Below are 20,659 nucleotides of genomic sequence, written 5' to 3' on the forward strand. Positions count from 1 at the left end.
TTAAAATTTATTGAGAAATACACATTTTGTATTGAGAAATACAAACTTTAAATATGTAAACATTAAGTAAATCATAACAAATTATTTTAAATGGCCGTCTTTTGGGATCATATTGCATAACTTTACTTAACGCCGCGATTTAGTACTTTGCCCGGAACAGATACTACACGTTCTGTGTCTCACTTAATTTTTATTCAGATACATTGATACCAATTGAGGATACGTCTTCGACGGTCACTCCGACAGAAGGTGTGCCGCTTTTTAAGTGGCGAGGTTTCGGGTTTATTGTAAACAGGCAACATATTTTTATTTTTTACGTTACTTTTTAGCCTAACGTGCACACGTGCAGTAATCCTACCCATCATCCCACTCCCCAATTGTTTATTCACGCCAACTTATTAGTAAAATGGCTTGAATTCTGTGAATTTTCTGCTTAAATTGAAATTGAAACTAAAGTATACTTTCTTGGAAATACTTCGTAAAAAATGTACTGTAGTTGCGATCACGTGATAAGAAACTAGTTTCACTTTTTCAAGTTAGAAAAAATACTGAAACTTACTCAGATCGTCCAACTTTTTCTAGTGGTAATGTTTTATTTTTTTATTTTTTAAACTTCTTATTATTGTTAATATTATTATTATTATTATTTCCATTCGAAAAACAACGTAAAGCGTCTCATAATTATTATTATTATTATTATTATTATTATTATTATTATTATTATTATTATTATTATTATTGAGTTCATTAATTTGTTTTTGTTTTGTTTTGTAATTATACAAAAATGTTAGAATCTATTTTTTTGTTTGTTTGTTTTTGTTTGTTTGTTTTTTAGACAAGGATTAATATTTTTTATAATTTGGACTAGTGTGATCACTGCTCATCTTTGTTATATATTCATAACGTTTCGGCCGATATAAACTCCGGTTCTTCAGTGAAGAACCGGAGGTATACCCTTTCGAGAAATACTGACTGGTTCTTTTTACCATGAGTGTGATTTGGACCAACGAAACAATCTCGAGGTTGAATCAAGGCAGCAAAACATCGAACCGGAAATTATTATCAAAATGAAACGAAACAGCTTTATTTCTTTTGGTATTTTTTACAACCTAATTCTGCGTAGTTTACCTCCTAAAAAGAAACTAAATTCTACTCATTTTTTTTTTTTTTTAGCTAATACGTTTAAAGATAATATGGTACTGGTCGCGATTAGAGTTCCCTGCCGAACACCCTAAAAAAAACACTGACTTCTCCCTTAGTTGTCATAGTAACTAAACGATCATGAATTTTTTATCGACTTTGTTTTAATATTGAAATAAAAGACATTACTACACATTTATTAATAATATCTCACTTTTAATCACTTTTATCGACTTTTTTTTACTGTTTATGTGTCACTTTTATCGACTTTTTCTTTTATTTTTTAAATAGCATTTTCTTTTTAAATGACTACGTTTTAACCTTACAATTGAATAAAAAAAAACATTAAAATTTAATTAAGCTTAGAAATACGATTTAAAATATAGCGCGGATCATGTGCAGTCCAGTGCAGTGCACTAGCACCCATTTTTTTATTAAGAAATGTTTAGTAATTATTTTCTTTTAATATTCATAAACACTAAAAACGTCGTCATTTAAAAAGAAAATGCTATTTAAAAAATAAAAGAAAAAGTCGATAAAAGTGACACATAAACAGTAAAACAGTAAAAAAAAAGTTGATAAAAGTGATTAAAAGTGAAATATTATTAATAAACGGGTAGTAATGTCTTTTATTTCAATATTCATAAACAGTAAAACACAGTCGATAAAAATTCATGATCGTTTAGTTACTATGGCAACTAAGGGAGAAGTCAGTGTTTTTTTTGGGGTGTTCGGCAGGGAACTCTAATCGCGACCAGTACCGATAATATCAAAGAAGGAATTTTTTAATAAAAAAAATTAGCATTTTAGAGTGGGATCACTTTCCTATATAAATTTAACGTCAAATGAGCACCCACTTTTGGGCCACATTGCGCCGATTGCGGTAACTGGATATGTAATCGTTAGCATTTTTTCAAGTTTGGTGGGAGGGGGGGCGTCATCAGTTCCTAACATTTTTAAAAACACGTAGAAACACTTAAGGCGTTTGATTTTAAAAAAAAAGAAAAAAGTGCGAGATATATACGAAGAAAGGGAAAGAACACCTCAGGGAGCAGCTATTAAATTAAAATCCGTTTACGCAGGGTCCACGTTCCCCGTAAAGTACTCAGTATTTTAAACTAGGTCCGTAGTTAGAAATAAAAGTATTTCTACAGTTTATCGCCGAAACTGGAGACGCCATTTTATTTCGGGCACCTGTCGTTCAAATCCAAGGGAGAAATCAGTATTTTAAACTATGACCGACGTTAGAAATAAATAACAAAAAAATTAAACTAGACATTAATTACTTCCGGAAAGAACTATGAAAAAAATAAAGAAAGAAAGAAAGTGAAAGAGAACATATATCCGTATAATATTTTCAATGAAACATTTTTTTTTTTTTTTTATTAAAACAACTTTGAAGGGTCAACACAACAACAAATTAATTTAAAGGAAACCGAAAAATCATTATCTAGTTTAATTTTGTCATTTATTTCATGCTTCGGTCATAGTTTAAAATACTGATTTCTCTCTTGGATTTCAACGACAGGTGTGTGAAATAAAGACATCTCCAGTTTCGGCGATAAATTGTAGAAGTACCGAAATAAATAACCCAAAAAATTAAACTAGATATTAATTACTTCCAGGAATAATTATGAAAAAAAAATGTAAAGAAAGTGAAAGAGAACATATATCCATAATTGTTTAATTGGAAATGTTTCGAATTAATTAATGAAAACGGGGAAGTTTTTCAATGAAACATTTTTTTTTATTAAAAATAGAAAATGAAAAAGAAATTATAATTAAAAACAGAAAATGAAAATGACATATTCATAATTGTCTAAACTGGGCGAACGCAATTTGAAATCCAGTGTTACTGTTGCTTTACTTCGGAAAAATGGTTTCATTTAAATTATTAATTTGTTGCTGACCTTTCAAAGTAGCTTAAATTCGAAAAATGTTTCAATTAAATTATTTATTTATTCGAAAAAAAAAAAAAAAAAAACTTTATAAAAATCCAATGTTGCTTTCATTACGAAATTATTTTATTAAAATTTTATTTTCTTATGCAGACGTTTAAATAAATGTTTTTACAATTATATATTGATACATTTTTATACAATAAATGTTTTGGTTTTCAAATATTTTGTGTTTGGAAAAAAAATTCTTGTTTATTACTTATTTGTCATATAATTAGTATTTATCTGCTTTCCCACCAAAGCAAAATGTGACACGAGGTCATTTTTAAAGTGGGGTTAAACCAGCTCCCCGAAAAAAAAAGGGGGGAGGGCACTCTGGTTGGGTCCCAAAATAGTAATTATCCCAGTATAGAGGGTTTCCCCTCCATTGACTGGGACAAATTACCTTAAGTGCAGCACTGCACCATCTGCAGAACAGATACTACACTTTGATCCCGGTATTTATTTGCTCCCCCACCGAGCAAATTAGGCACAAGGCCGATTTTTAATGTGAGGAGTGAAGGGGAAATGGGGACCAACTCCCCGGGAGTAAGGGAGCTGGATAGTGACAATTGGTATGAAGGGTTGCCCCTACATTGACCAAGGTCCTATCTGTGGGGTCGCCCCCACATAGGGTCTTAGCTTGCAGTATCTGCCGGAACAGATACTACACTTTGATCCCGGCCCGAAGGCCAAGAACAACAGAAAAAAAGGCAAACCTCTTGACCAAGAAGAAATTGGAGGTTTTATTTATTTTTATTTATTTATTTTCAGCCAGAGAAAACAAATCCGTGCTGACATATTGCCAAGGGTAGCTAGGGGTTTCATGCTGGTGTATCGATTCGGCAGGGATATTTGCCTGATATTTTTTGCAGGTGTGACCATTAACCACTCTATCTTCAACGTCCTTATTTATCCCTACCCAATATAGAACTGGCCGGGCTGTGGGAGCCTTTTCTAGTCTGACACAAAAACACGCGTTCACGTCTCGAGCTATATTACTTGTCACATACATACGCGCACACAAACATACACGCGCACATCCACACATGCACATATATTCACGTTCATGTACATACACTCACATTCACGTGTATACACACACACGCTAACGTACGCACAGATGAACGACGTCACTTCCCTTTCAAAGGGAATCCACACATTCGCAAAAGACCACCAGAAACAATTATAAAAGCAAGAGACAAGCTGTTTCCAGCCCTTTTTCGGACCAGCTCTCGAGCTGAGAGGTTCGGCTAACCAGCCGCCTCCCTTTTGGGAGGCGCACGCTCGCGCGCGTCACATCCCCTGCGACTATGTATGCGGCACGAGCTAACAGACAGTATGTACACTTTATACATTTTCTATCTCCATGGCCTGGATTGACTTTTTCTCATTCTCTCTCTATACTACAATAGACTTTCCTCCTCACCAGCTAACAGCGAGAGACGCACACCAAACTGGATTGACTTTCTCTCTTTCTCTCTCTACGACAATAGACTTTCCTTCCCACCAGTAAACAGCGAGAGACGAACGCGGACATGAACACGTGCTGTACCCTTTTCTTTCACTTATTTCTTCGCAAAATAAATCCTAGTTCGTTTAATTCAAGTAAACGCGTTGTTCGTTCCTTCCTCAAAGCAATTCATTTTTCCTTTCCCAATTCAAATCATTTTTTCTATTTTGTACGACTGGGGGATGTATAATATATCCACCAGTCCACTACAGGGCTCTTAGTCTGGTTTTCTCAACTCCTTGATATGATGCATTGTGATGCATAAAGTTCTTCCAATATACGTCTTTGTAGGGAGGTTGGTATTAGGATTTTATTGCTCTTTAGCAAAGTACCATCTTTTTTCTTTTCTTTTTTTTTACATAGGCATCACCACTTATCAAGGCCCATGGGCCACTCGAGGATAAGGGTGAAAGAGTGCACAGTAGTCAATTGAGTAATTGTCAGTAATGAAAATTCAGTAAGTTTGTTAACTTAAGGGGAATGGTATCAAGAACTTGTTTACATTGGACTTGAAGACAACCATATTGTAGTCAGCTGGAAAGCAGGAAAACAGAAGACAAGTCCACTAGGTGTGTCAGAATTTTTGTAGGAATTTTTGACACCCACTAACACGAAACTGCGAATAAAATATAAAAAACTCGTAATTTCTCTTTTAAAAGTGGGTTGTTTATTTTCTTTATGGATTGTACCTCCAAAATAAACTATTAAAGTTGTTTTAAAAGTAATAGAAATACTTTTTTTTATCTTTTAATAAACAGTAATGAAATTAATTGAATTTTACGAGCTCAGTATTTTTCAATTTTTAAACTTAAAAAATCTATCAAAATTTTTCTATTGATTCAATTTTTACGATATTTTTAGGGTCAATGTGAAATTTTATGCTCTTTCCAATAAATAGAATATAATATTTTAGACAAACTTTTTTTTTAATTCACGCCCCCCCCCCATTTCAAGTGTTTATTAAAAAGTAAATAATTAATTTAGTCACCAAAGTTTTATATATCACAAATTGAAGATAAAAGATCAATAAATAATATATTCAAATTTAAAACAAAAAAAAAAGTAGTGTTTTTTAGAAAATTACCTGTAAAGTCCGAAGTTTAAAACCTTTTTTTTTTTTTAACCACGTTGTTTGTTTTTTCTTTTGTTATTTTTTTTTTTTAATGAAACCTTGGCTCTGGCTCCTTTAATTGAAAAAGAATTAGGGCTTGAATTACATTTTTCGAGTAGTTATAAGCTTGGAAAGACAGGGGGTCGAATTAATTCACGCCTCCCATTTTGAAATGTCTATTAAAAAGTAAATAATTAATTTGCCCACTAAAGTGTTATGTATATATGGCCTGGGTTTTTTATGAAAAAGGTATTTAACAAAGGAGATGAATGTTCATAAAATGTTTGTAGGTATGTATGAATTGACAAGGAATGAATGTTCGTAAACTGTTTGTAGTTATGTATGAATTGATAAGGAATGAATGTTCGTAAACTGTTTGTAGGTATGTATGAATTGATAAGGAATGAATGTTCGTAAAATGTTTGTAGGTATGTATGAATTGATAAGGAATGAATGTTCGTAAAATGTAACTTATCTTTTGGACGATGGAGAGGGTTAGGGTAGACCGGTCATCCTGCTGTCGGTGATGCGTGTCCTGGCTTGTAACTGGAAAGCGAGTCTCTGCTTTCATCAGCGCTAGCAGCTCGGCGTCTTCGTCTTCTTTCTCCTCCTCTCTCCTGGTTCCCTAAAACCCTCGTTTTATAGTGGCAAACTGACTCCCAGTGACTGTGATATTTGAGGTGTTTATTTTAGGCGCGGAGCTCTGCCATTGGTCGATAATTATTTTGTGGTTATCTTATTTTTTTTTTTCCCAAGCGGAAGCGATGCGTGGAGCCATGTGCAAAAGACGATTTTTCATTTTGTCTCTCATGGTGGATGCGTTAACATCCAGTTCGCTGCTAATTCTCATCATTTCCCACGTATATCACAAATTGAAGAGAAAAGATAAATAAATAATATATTCAAATTTAAAACAAAAAAAAAGTAGTGTTTTTTAGAAATTTACCTGTAAAGTCAGAAGTTTAAAACCTTTTTTAAAAAAAACACGTTGTTTGTTATTGTTTTGTTTTTGTTTTGTTTTTTAATGAAACCTTGGTCCTTGCTCCTTTAATTGAAAAAAAAATTAGTGCTTGAATTACATTTTCCGAGGAGTTATAAGCTTGGAAAGGCGGGGTGGAATTATTCAATATTTTTCATGAAATTTCTGACACACCTACAGGTCCACAGGCATGTAGTTCTAAGAAAGAAGCTTTGTCCATGGAATCTATGTTTAGGTTTAGGCACAGATAAAGAATGGGGGGAATTATTGAACCTCAATCTCATCTCTAAAGTTCCAAAATGGTAAGAGACAGCTAGTTAGCTGGACATTATCATATTTACAAGTTCTTTTAGTAATGGGTCTTGCAATCTCTCAACCCCGATGTTCTCTATTCTGGTTGGTGAAAAATTAAGATAGTTCACCACACTGTGGACATTAAGGTGAATTCCTTCAATGTGCTTGCTAAGCCTTGATGACACTTGTGATAGACAGTCTGCAATTGGTATTGTTTTGGCTAACAATTCCCTCTCGATGTTTGAGCATTGAGTTTCTGGGCCTGACAGTGTCTTGCTTGCGAATGCAGCTGGCATCCCCTTTTGTAGCAAAACTGCAGTCAACGCATCCATCTTTTAGGTTAAAATATCGGAGTGTTGTATTTCTTCCGATCTCTTCTTCGATTTCTTCAAATGTTTTTGTTGCTTGGATGACCATGTGAATTCATTTCTTTTTGATGTCAAGTTGCGAAGGGGTTTAGTTAAGGTTGCGAGTCGTGGTGAAAATCCTCAGAAACTGGAGAGTTGTTTTACATTCTTGGGTTATTGCATTTGCATAGTCGCCTCTACTTTCTTAGGATCAGGTTTGATACCCTGTTTCAAAATGATGTGACCAAAAAAGGTTATTTCGGATGTTTTTACTACAAATTTTTCTGAGTTGAATCTGCAGTTTTTTCTCTTGCCTTAAGCATTAATTGCTTAAGTGCTTCATCATGATCACTACCATCTTCTTCAAATCTTTATATGATTATGTCATCACATATAGAAAGGACGTTTTTAAGGTCACCAAAATTCTTTTGCATGGCCCTCTGAAATTCATCCTGGGCACATTTTACTCCCACGGAAACCTGTTGAACATATATCTACCTTATGGTGTTATGAATGTTGTGAGTTTTCTGGAATTCTCGTCCAGTTTTAGATTCCAGTACCCAGATTTAATGTCGACGATTATGAACCATCTTGCACCATTTAGCTCCGTGGTGACATCCTCAAACGTTGGAGTTGTATAATGTGATTTGCACACTACTTTATTTAAGTCCTGAGGGTTTAGACATAGCCTGACTGAACTGTTGTTTTGGTCACACCAATAAATGAATTTACCCATGGTGTTGGTTCAGTCTCTGGGGATATTATGCCTTGTGCCACTAAGGAGTCTAATTCCAATTTTAACTTCTCTTTGAGAGCTATCAGAATTCATTGTGGTGGATATACAACTGGAGGTACTTTGGGGTGCACATGAATAGTATAATCACCTGGTAGACACCAAATAGCATCAAATACGTCTTGGCATTAGAATGGGCTTTGTATTTTTTTGTGATGTTTGGTCATCGTTTGTTTGCACCTGATGAGTTTGGAACTGTCTGTATCGACTGATTTTACAGCTAAGCTTAGGGTCACTAGCCCTAACTCCCTTGATGTATGTAGTCCTATTAATATGGGCCCTTTGGAATTCACAATATAGAATGTTGCACCAAAAAAATTTGTTGCTGAATCTTACCCCTAGCCGGCATGTTCCTTTTTGGTCAATCACTGTTACTTTGAGTGGTACTCCAAGTAGTTTATTGTATATTTTCTTGGGTAAAAGGTTGCTCAAAGCATATGTATTGACCTTCGGATCTATGTCTATTTGCATCTGACTATTGCTAATTTTTAATTTAGCATACGCCTCGGTAGTGGATGATGGCAACTGCTGAATGGTGTGTAAATGAATGTCTTCTCTTGAACCACTAATGTCGCTTTCACCTTGTGTCACCATGTGGATTCGTTTGTTTTTACGTGACTGGCTGTGTCGTTCTTTTTTATACTTGTTTGTTATCTCCCATCTTGGAGCGGCAAACGTTGGCAAAATGTTCGTTTTTGTTGCATATCATGTACGATTTTCCTTTTGCTGGGCGTTATCCTCGAGGATATCCTTTGCCACAATATCCACGCTGTGTTGGCTTTTTACTATTCCTTGCTTGTATTACATGTGTACTGCTCTCTTCCACTGAGGTGCATATCGCTTCAACTTGCTTGCAAATCACCTCCTCTGTTTCTACTATGCGTAGTTAAATCATTACCTTCTTTAAGAATTTCTGTGATGACTTTGGATAAATTCCGGATATGTAGAGGTCGGCGACAAGAATATCCTCCAGTATTTGGCCAGACTTACATTATTTGGCTATTTGACGAAGCTGTTTCAAAAATGAGTATGCTGATTCATCCAAATTTTGTTTGCACTGCAGCAATTTGTGTTTTATCACACAAAAATTAGACCTTGGGTTTGCATACTGTCTAAGGTATTTAATGTAGTTTTCGACTATCCTTTCTTCTTCATGCTGAAAGACAAATGTGTCACTTATTTTTTGTCCTTTGGCACCAGCCCATAACAAAAGATATCTAACCTTGATATCGTCGTTAACATTGTGCATTGGACCTTCAAAATGAAGCCTGACCTGCCAAATAAATCTGTCCATCGATTTGGCAAGGTTTGCACTGGACCAATCTATTGTTGGTGGTGGAACTTGGGATTACCAGGACATATTTTTTACCAAAATGAATCGAATTGGAAATAATGAATAAGCAATGACATTTGTTTTTCCACACAAGTTAAAAAAAAAAAAAAAGAACGACCACGTGCATAGCTGTTAAATGCGAAAGGTAAGATCTTATAACATAGGTTATTTTATACCAAATCGTTATTATTTATCATGGCAGCTCCATCCCACTTCTGACACCATGTCATGTTGGAGGGGGGGGGGGAATCCAATAGGATGGCTGTGATAAAGAATGGATAAGAAAAGGAACAAGAACTAAAGAATACAAGCTTTATTTACAAAAGATGCTATGACAGGCAAGGTTGTGGAGTCGGATGGTAAAAGTGTGACTCTGACTCCAACTCATAGAATTCCTAGGATGCCAAGTCTGACTCCGACTCCTTTGATATCTTCAACTTCGACTCCAACTCCTGACTCCGACTCCTGACTCCTTGACCCCTATTTGGAAATCTATTCTGCACATCCATATACCAGCCTCCTACACCTATTCAGCATTTTATAATTACTTTTCATGTATATTATTTTTTATGTTTAACATTCACTTGTATAATAAATATACTCACATATAAACTCAACCAGCTTTATAGAATAAGTTAAGATAACAAAGGGATAAAAATATTTACAGTGAAATTTTATTATGCTATCAGCTTAAAATAGAATACAATGTTTAAGGATAGGGAAACCTCTTTAGGCCATAGCATTTCAAAGCCAAATGCTTCTCATCAGAGGAGGGAAGTATTATACAGAGAATAAATTTTTTAAAAGATAATATTGCCTTTATGAAAAGAGGATCAAAGCAAAAACAGGAAACTACTGAGACTAAAGTTGCTTCCAGGACTGCCAGCAACCACTGTAAAAGAGTAATAAAGAATACGAGAGAGTTGTATGCTCAGTCCGTTGTCCAAAGTAGCTGAGCAGTGGCTTGGTTCCCACCAGTTTTGGCAAATAGCGAACAGGATCCTGAACAGAAGCATGTGCTCTATCCCAACCATCATCAATGGACCTGAGGTAATCTTGTCAGCATCAGACAAAGCCAAACTATTTGCCAAGAACTTTGCAACTTATTCTACCCTATGCGACTAAGGCCGTCAACCCTGTATATTTTCTCCTGTATCAGAAAACACGCTATGCAACATACAAATATTTGTGCATGATGTTGCCAAGCTAATCAAAAACCTTGATTCCAGTAAAGCAATTGGTCCTGACGGCATTTCAATTATAGTGTTAAAAAAGCTTCAACCAGAAGTAGCTCCCATACTTATAAAGCTGTTTAAGCGTTGTCTTAAGGAGAATTGCTTCCTAACACCCTGGAAAACCTCATCAGTATGTCCTGTATTTAAGGACTCAAGTGATCGATCATCTCTCTCAGTAGAGACCAATAAGTCTCCTGTGCGTCATGAGTAAGTTGCCCAAATCTGTGTTAAATAGAGAAGTAGTTAACCACCTCAGCAAACCAACCTTCTTAGTGCCATGCAATATGGTTTCCATTCTGCTAGATCTACAGCAGATGTGCTAATGGTTATATCTCATAGAATTAGTGAATCTCTCAATGGAGGTTTCCTTTCTAGAGCAATTGCTCTTGACATACCAAAGGCCTTTGATAGAGTATGGCATAAAGGCCTGCTTCACAAGATCTCCAGCTACGGTATAGCTGGAAATGTCTTTTCAATTATTAAATCATTTTTATCTGATAGGTTCATAAGAGTAGTGGTTAATGGGCAGAAATCAGAAGCTCACAGTATTAATGCCGGAGTCCCTCAGGGGTCAATCCTGGGCCCAACTCTCTTCCTGATCTACATCAATGATCTTCCAAATCATATCTTAAGATCATTTGTAGACATTTTTGCTGACGACACTACCATCTATGGCAACACATCAAAGGCCGTAAACGACCAAGTTCTCTTTGATTCTTTCTCTTCTGATCTTGATCACGTGGTGCAATGGGAAAAGAAGTGGCTGGTTACTTTTAATGCATCTAAAACCAAACTTCTATCTTTACATCATCAACGCTCTGATCCCCATCTGACATCAATTGAATGAATGGCTCTCGTCTTGGGGAGACTCCATTTTTTTTTAAACTTCTAGGTTTGCCCTTTACTTCTGATCTGAAATGGAACACGTACATTAAATCCGTTGCCAAGGTCACTGGAAAAATGGTAGGATCCTTCTACTGCTCCAGTAGATATCTCACTGCTAATGCAATTCTCTACGTCTGTCCAAGGATGGAGTATTGTTGCCACATCTGGGCAGGAGCTGCTAGAAAGATCTTATCCTGCTTCAACAAAGTTCAAAATAGACTTTGTAGCCTATTGGGGGATGCCCTTTTCTCTTCCTTGCAACATCTTTCCTACAGAAGAGATGTTGCGAACATGTCTCTGCTTTATCGTTATTTTCATGGCAGGTGTTCGTCTGAGCTCCAATCTATGGTCCCCTTTCCCCAAAGTTTCATGAAAAACACTCGTCTAACTGAAACCACTATCAATAATTTCCCACACTCTTTCTCTGTGCCTAAACCTAAACATAGATTCCATGAACAAAGCTTCTTTCTTAAAACTGCATGCCTGTGGAACTCTCTCCTTTGTACCTGCTTTCCAGCTGACTACAATTTGGTCATCTTCAAGTCCAACATAAACAAATTCTTGATCAGCCATCCCCTTAAGTAATCCAATTTACCAAATTTCCACTACAAACAATTACTATAATATTGTCCCATTGACTTCTGTACACTCATTTACCCTTATCCTCGAGTGGCATCCAGGCCTTGATAAGTGGTGACTTCTATGTAAAAAAAAAACAAAAAACAATTAAACAAATAAAAAGCTATAAAGGTCTATAGTAGCATGGGTTGCTTCTTATTGATTTAGGCCCATTTTTTTCGGATAAGATTGCAATTCTGGATTGATCCCAGATTAATCCAATTGCAAAATTCTATTTGATTCAGGAACTGGATAACTTTCGGATTACAATTTGATTGTTATTCAATGTAATCTACGGTGGTCTCACTCAAAGACAAAATTTTCATTGATCCTGTGTGACGTCAGAACCAAAACGAAAGCAGCTGTCCAGACAAGATTTGTAGTGATCCGATAGACCGAAATATCTTCATGAAGTGGAAACATTTCAGTTCAGTACAAAATATGATATATCTCCAAAAATAAAATCAAAACCATACAAAAACTGCTAAATTGTGCAACCGGTAAAACCAAACAGGAAAACCATGTAAAAAAATAAATTTATCGGACTTAAGGAGTCAGTCGGATAAAAAAATTCTGACTCCGACTCCAACTTCTAGTACTATAAAAATCTGACTCCGACTCCAACTCCAACTAAAACCTCTAACTCCCTCTGACTCCAACTCTGCAACCCTGATGACAGGCATATGTATAGGGGAAGTAACTCTTCATAACTTCCGATTTGTCCAAGGGACTTAACTAATACAACAGAACCCCACCTAATATATGTCACGGTCACAAATATTGGATGAGTTTCTAACAGTGTTTTGTATAATGCCAATAACATCAATAAAAAGTTGAGAATAAAATCAACTCTTTTATTTTTCATAAATTGTAGTAGCATTGTGTTTTTAGTCATCATCATCATATGAATCGAAAGATTCTGTTGTTGGCATTGGTTTCCCTGATATTTTTCTGGTCAGAATTATTTCTAGAAAGACATCAGGTACTTACGGGAGGGACCACATAAAGGTTGTCAATATCTTAAGTGAAAGTGATTTTTGTGCAGCAAACTGGATTCGAACTTGAGATACCAGGGTCGTAAGTCCATGCCCTTAACCACTGAACTATCATCACCTCCCTGTGATTTTTTTGGTAAGAGAAGAGCAATATTATTTAGCGTTTATATAGATGTTTAAATTTACTTGCCTGAGTTTCAAACCATAAGACAAATGCACTTGTAGTTCCAATAATGATAGATAATAAACAAAGAAACACAAAACCAGTCTGGATTGCCATAAATTCATCTAAATTTAAAAAAAAACTCATAGGTTACAAAATGATATCAAAAAGTTATCCAGAAAAGAAAAATAAACTGGTTTGGTTACATTATCAGAAAGGGTCTCGAAAGAGATGCATTCCAAGTATTCAAAGAAAAAATTTTACCGGTAAAATATTTTATGGTAGGCCTCGAAATTACTCGAATGATCCGATACGGGGGAGATTAACAATATCTAAAGCAGAGGTGTTGTTGGTTGAGAGTATCGAGACAGGAGATAATCATTTTGCTAAGTCAGCTGTGCTTGGATTTATTTAACTTGGATACCAGAAAGGATTGTAAATTTCATTAATGATTCTGTGGAGGGGAGACATTTAATTTGGGCCTCACTGTACAAGAATAAACCCAATAATATTATTTCAATTTTTCTTCCAGACTCTTTGAGACATTTTGGTGCAGTATATGGAAGCAATAATGGCAGATAAGGAAGAGGAAAATAGTTTGGGAACACAGGATATCTTGGTCACCCCTTCATTCTTGTCTTTGTTGCAAAGTGATGCCGATATTGTATCCAATGCATTTAGAAATGCGTTCAGAGAAGAAATCTCTTTGACAATGATCAATAAAGAATTGATACGTGCTACTGCTTCCAAGAATACCCTGGCTAAAATGCAATTGATCTTAATGGATGAACCAGTGAAGCTCTACCATTCGTCTGCGATGAAGGGTTGGTTAGCTGAAAACAGTGAATCTTGGCTTGCGTTTACTGATTTTTTGACAGATGACTATATTTGCGCTATTCACACTGACTCGGATTTCTCGAAATCGTATATTTTCATAGCGCCTCATCACAACGAGCACGTATCTAAAATGATCAACAACTTCTTACCGTACAAAGAATCTGAAGTAATCCCAGAAGATATAGACTCTGTGCAATCTCTGTCTGTTTTTGTCTACAAGCCGTTTGTGGATTATCTGAAAAACCATGAAGAAATGTCCGCCATTTTGAAAAGCAAAAAGCAACATGAATCACTCGACACTCCACTCATGATGATGAACTTGAGTCCTGAATCGTTGGAAATTCTGAAATCTAAGCTAGAAACAATTATCAGTCAAAGTTGTATCCTTACGGAATCTGAAGCGCAAGCGTTTATGGCAAATAAAGATAAATTACTGCTTGATATTCAAAAGAAATATCAAGTTATAGGAAATGTATTTACCCCAAAATTACCTATGGAGAATCTCGTTTTCACTCAGCAGACCCGCATGGTTTGTCTTGTCTCTTCAAACCCTGATTGTCTCCCTTTTGATAACCACATTCGGTTGCAATGGCAATTCTCACACAATCAAACAGGTAAGTGAATGTCTGAGATTCATTTGTCTTTTTTCGTTTTGTTTTTTAACTTTAAAAATGTTAAAATGAAAACAAAATTATATTTTTAAGATTCTTTGTTTTATTTACTAGGAAATATGTACGCTGAGGATAAATGGATAAATATGAATTAATACGTAGCTGTATGTATCAAAACATTTCTAAGCCTGCTCTATAAAAATATAATGGATTTTAATTTGATATTAATGAGCATCAACCTTACTAACTTCATTACGGATTACCAGGCAAGAGATAGTTAATACTCCACACCACTAATAAAAAAAAACTACTGTGTTACATAAAACTATTTTTTAATATATATAAATGCTGTGTTCCAGTTGATAGCTATGTGTTGTTCTTGAGTGTTGCATTTTATTTTTTTAATTATGAAAGAGTCTATGATATTTAAATGAATGTTTAAATGCCATCGATAATAGATTCGCTGTATGCATTCAAAGGGAAATAATTCAATTGAATTTATTTTAAGTTTTAAAATAAATGCTAGATCTAAACGAACACCGGTTCGCCTGCATATTTTTATTATATCATATTGTGCTTATTTCTTTTGTAGAATATACAGTTGCCAAGGAGTTTCCAAACGGTGACAAAATCTGGAAAGGTGAAACGTGGAATTTTCCATTTAACCAAAGACTTCTTGTTGAGCTCCCTTCAATGCAAATATATGGTATGACAGTTGATTTTGAGAGTATCCTTGCAGAGTGTTTCCAGATGTTGGAGGTTGGTACCGAGAATGGCTTCAAATCTAAAATCACTGGAATTTACTTGTCTTCTCCAAATCCTAAAGTCCAAAAACAATTTTGCAATGGCCTTGCGAATGTCTTGTCTTCATTTGATCAGGAACATCCTTCAGATTCTTTTTCTTGCAAAGGCATAGCTATTATTGTAGACACTCCTAAAATTCAAGCCAAAATTGCGAAGACTTTTTCAACTAAAGGGATTTATGAAAAACTGGCAGGTAATTGTATTGAACTTTTTTTTTTTTGGTGGTTTAGCAACTGTTATTTTATATGTGTGTGTAGGTAGAATGCTAGCCTACAAAAGTCAAATGCATCTTTGTGGCTAGGTTCAAGTCTACCAACTGGCTGTAATCATCACTTCCTACACTGATGATTACATAAGCATGAAACACTAGTGTCTGTAGGTATAACAATTGTTGTGTCTGCACAAATAATTAACAAGAACACGGAAAATAAAGGTACAACAATAATATATTAAGAAAAAAAGTTATATACATATTTACATGTCTTCAGATATACTTCAGTTGGAGATATTCCGGCAGGTGGCGTGTTGCATGTCTTACTGGAGGCAATATAGGCGTCTTGCCTATTTGGCGGTCGTTGCAGACCCCCCCCCCCCGGTATTGGTGATTGATACCTTTATATACCTCACTCACCCACCTATGTTAATTAGTGGGTGTCTCCACAACAACAATGATTATTAATATTTATTTTTTTTTAAATGTTATAGTCATAAGAAATTTAAAAAATTAAATTAAGCTCTCTTTAGGGAATTAAGAAAAAGAAGTCAACTTTAGCACAAGTGCAACATTTCAACTTCCTGTCGTTGAATACTTTCTAGTTGCTTACTATGTATGCCCACTGGTTTGGAATTTATAGACACTTAATTTCCTTCAATTCTTGTGTTAATTGCCGGCGGCCTTGAGGTAAAAATGCCAACCTATGGAGTCAAGGGTGACTTTGTGACTGGATTCAAGTCTCCTGACCAGTAGTAATTATCACTGCAAACCAGTAATATCCGAGTGTGCTTGCGACACAGAGATGCGTATATGGAGCATATTATTAAACATTGATGATAAAACAGAGACTGTTGAATATTTATGGTTAAAACTTGGTGGACAAGTCAGGCATAAATGTAAATTTATTTGTAACGAATATGGTTTGAATTGCAGATAGAATTTTGAATTTTATTAATGATTCCGTTGGTGAATGACATCTTTTTAATCACTCTGTATTGATTTATTTTTACGTTTATCTTTTAAAGCTAAAGACGTTAAAAACGTTGGACATGGAGCAATCCCGAAAACTTCCACAAAACTTCATGAAGACAAACTTGCACTTTGGGTTACATTTTCTGATTTTTCTGGCACTCCAGAGAATTTAACCGGAGCAGTTCTTAGATTGAAACAAAAAATAAAAATGGTAAGCAATTCAAAAGAATTTGTAAAATCTATTTGAAATAATCTTCTAGATTTGTATATGTCAATTTAGCAATAAATAACAATAAGAAGAACAATAATATAATCACTAGAAATAATAATAACTAGCAGAACCCGTGGAAATTCCATGGTAGTTGGAAAATTTTAAAACACATTATAAATAAAATGAATAAAAAGTAAAACAAAACAAATAACGACGATTATCCTCATCTTTCTTAGTTATACTTTCATGACATTTCGGCCAACTATTCCTCTAGCCTTCGTCAGGTAGTAACTGGAACTCCAAATCTCCTAACTGCATTCTCAGCAATTACTGCCATTTATAATTGTTGGTGAGAATTGTCTGAAGATAGCGGTTTCAATCCTACCCAAAGCCGGCCAGAGGCTTACTTGGCCAAAACGTGGTGAGATGACAACTATGGATGGCAGTAATTGCTGAGAATGCAGTTAGAAGATTCGGAGTTCCTATCCCGTCACGGTTACAACCTGACGAAGGCCAGATGAATAGTTGGCCGAAACGTCATGAAACAACAACTAAGAAAGATGAGGATAATAATCCGCAATAAATAAATTAATAAATGGCGTATTTGTTGTGTTTCCGCGTTTATTTATTATCTGATCTTCGAGGTTGGATTTTTTAAAGTCTTATAAATCCACGTTAATTTATTATCTGATCTTCCATGGCCAGGTCTGTACCGAATAGTATATATATTATTTAATTGGAATTCATTATTGAGATGAGTATTATTTATTAATTTTTATTTATTGCGGACTATTAGCCTCATCTTTCTAAGTTGTTGACGAAGGCCAGAGGAATAGGTGGCCGAAACGTTGTGAAACAACAACTAAGAAAGATGAGGATCATAGTCCCCAATAAATAAATGAATAAAAATACTCGTTTCAATAATGAATTACAATTAAATAATATAAATAATGGCGAATTTGAAACAATTTTTTTAGCAAATTTTTTTTAAAACCTTTTAAAGCTAAAAACAATTGGTTTAAAAATTTAGATGTTTTTCAATGAAAATTCAACACACAACACATTATTTTTTTTTCTGAATAATTTTTTAATATAAATTATAAAGGAACAGATATCAAATCACTTGCACACATTTTTTGGGGGGAGGGGGATTTTAAAAAGAATCTTTAATCAAAAAACTTACTGTCTCCTCTCAACAAGACTTTTTTTAAATTATAAAATAAAATGGACAATTTGAAACCGTAAACAGACAGTCATGTTTTTTGTTTAAAAAATTTTGGAAAGGAGATAGTTTTAATGATTTTTAACTGATAAAGAGCGACTATAAAGGGAGATCATTCGTTTCTCATTAATTAATGTTTGTGATGATGATGGTTTTTTTGTGACACCAAACGTCAGATAGGTAAATTAAGATTTAGATGATAATGATAATTGTAATAACCCAAATTGAAATTAGAAAGTTAATAATGAAAATAAAAACTGCAATTGTAAAACTTGTGCACTTTGTTCACAACAAAATAACTGTTTAACAAAAGGCATCAATTACTTAATCACAACATTTGCTCATGAAAACAATAAATAATAAAAAATACTACATGAGAGAAATCTCTCTAAATTTTACAATCATGTATAATAATCACAAAAACATAATTAATATCAAGGCATACTGATTCAAAGCATCATTACTGGAAGCTCAACCAAAAATAGAAAATTTTAAGATGGGCAGTACATGAAAATATATAGAGAACTGGTGTAGATTATATTTGAATGAGAAGCTAGAAATTAGAAATTTTTTAAATCCTCAAAACTTACAAAATTGTAAAAGCAAAATAGCAATTAACTGAAGATATAGAATAAACTTCATTATATAACAATCTTCTCTCTCTCTCACTCTATCATTAAAGTGTTTTTCCCCCTAGATGCATGTCTTAACAAAGACTGAGGGTGCATCTTCTCCCAGTGGATTAAACATGTCTCCAGATATCAAACCTGGAAATTTCTACATCCGGCGCGGTACATACAGTGTCTAGCATTCCCAAATGGTTACCCATGGTGTACTGGTCAAGTTCATCGTTGCTTACCTTTGGTGATCTGGCGAGAACCATTGTTTTAACATGATTATGCCATAAGCCTGAAGTCTACTGTATGCTCTGTCTTGTGGCAGTCATTGCACCAACTGAGATTAGCAATGTGGTTGGTTCTGCACAAAGTCTTCACCATTATAAAAAATCATCTGTGTGGATTTCCGAACAACTTAGTTGTTGTGGTGGAGCTCATACTTCGAAATCAACAGGATAGGCGATCTCATATATGGAATTGATGGAAGCCTCTGTTCAGTCTCACACCGCAATGGATACCCCTGTAAGGGTAGCTGCTCATGTAATGATGAGGCAAGGGTGATACAATCTCCAACCACACCTCTATTGAATCAGCACTGCTTGAGCCCGGTGGCAAGGAGAAGTCCAGGACGACTGGAAACAATGTCAAGAAAAGTGAACACATACAGCACCTGGAATCCCAAATGGTCACCCATTTTAACACTGACCAAACTCAACGTTGCTTAACTTCAGTGATCTAATGAGAACCTGTGTGTCAACATAATTATGCTATATATATATATATATATATATATATATATATATATATATATATATATATATATATATATAGCATAATCATGTTGACACACACATATATATATATATATATATATATATATATATATATATATATATATATATATATATATTAAGTAATGTGATTGATAATTTAAAATTTAAAAATAAAATTATAATTAAATTAAAAATCAGTTTCATAAGAAGGAACAACAACAAAATCAATTATCTGTACGATCGTTTCGGAAAACAATGCTTTTTATTGTGGTATACATCAAGTTATGTACAATAATTATATATAGATTTTTGATAAGCAAGGTCTCCTCATCAGCAAATTTTGAAGGGTTTTTATTGAATTTAAAAGACACCATAAATAAACCTAGCATTAAAAGTAAGGCAGATGAATCTGAAAAAAATCTGCCTTACTTAATAATGTAACTTAACAGAAAGATACGGTAATAAAAAATAAAACGCATATTTTCTCTACAGCAGTATTGAGCACTTTCTTCAGTTTTTATTAATTACCATCTCAACTAAATATATATATATGTATATATATATATATATATATATATATATATATATATATATATATGTATATAAGTCACTTTGTGCGTGTGTGTGCGTATGTGAGTTCCTTCCTCAAAGGTTTCGAAACGCAAATTTCGCACAAAGGTAATTTATATTTCTGGGAGTGTTCTCAGATATCTTTTGTACATAAATTCACCTAGTAAGTATCGAAAAATGAAAAAATCTGATCTTAAAAATAGTCTTTCTTTTCTCATATATTCTATGAGAGAATAAAGACTATTTTTAACCATAGCAGGTGTAATGTAAAATATTCCCCTGTAAAAATTCTTCTTTTTTTTTTAATCTATGAGAGAAGAAAGACTATTTTTAAGATCATCAAGCCTAAATGTTAGCTGAAGTGATATTGTAAACAGAAACAGACAGAATTTGATGAACGACGTTATCATTATTATTTTTTTATTTGCAGATTAGTCGACCGGGCAAATTATTCCTCGTAATATATAATATTCAATGGAGGATTG

General features: G+C 34.4%; 1 protein-coding gene across 1 annotated transcript in view; it reads left to right on the plus strand.

Moving 5' to 3' along the window:
* The first annotated feature begins 223 nt into the window (after positions 1–223).
* LOC145245903 (uncharacterized) overlaps positions 224–20,659 on the plus strand; it is a 49,022-nt gene continuing 28,586 nt past the window's right edge. Inside the window, exons 1-4 of the mRNA XM_080107639.1 lie at positions 224–584; positions 13,876–14,794; positions 15,384–15,788; positions 16,835–16,992. Coding sequence (XP_079963765.1) covers positions 13,903–14,794; positions 15,384–15,788; positions 16,835–16,992 — 1,455 coding nt within the window. The 5' untranslated portion in view covers positions 224–584; positions 13,876–13,902. The remainder of the gene's footprint in view (positions 585–13,875; positions 14,795–15,383; positions 15,789–16,834; positions 16,993–20,659) is intronic.

This window comes from Euprymna scolopes, chromosome 23, assembly GCF_053919585.1.
Source record: "Euprymna scolopes isolate OS-2025 chromosome 23, ASM5391958v1, whole genome shotgun sequence".
NCBI lineage: Eukaryota > Metazoa > Mollusca > Cephalopoda > Sepiida > Sepiolidae > Euprymna > Euprymna scolopes.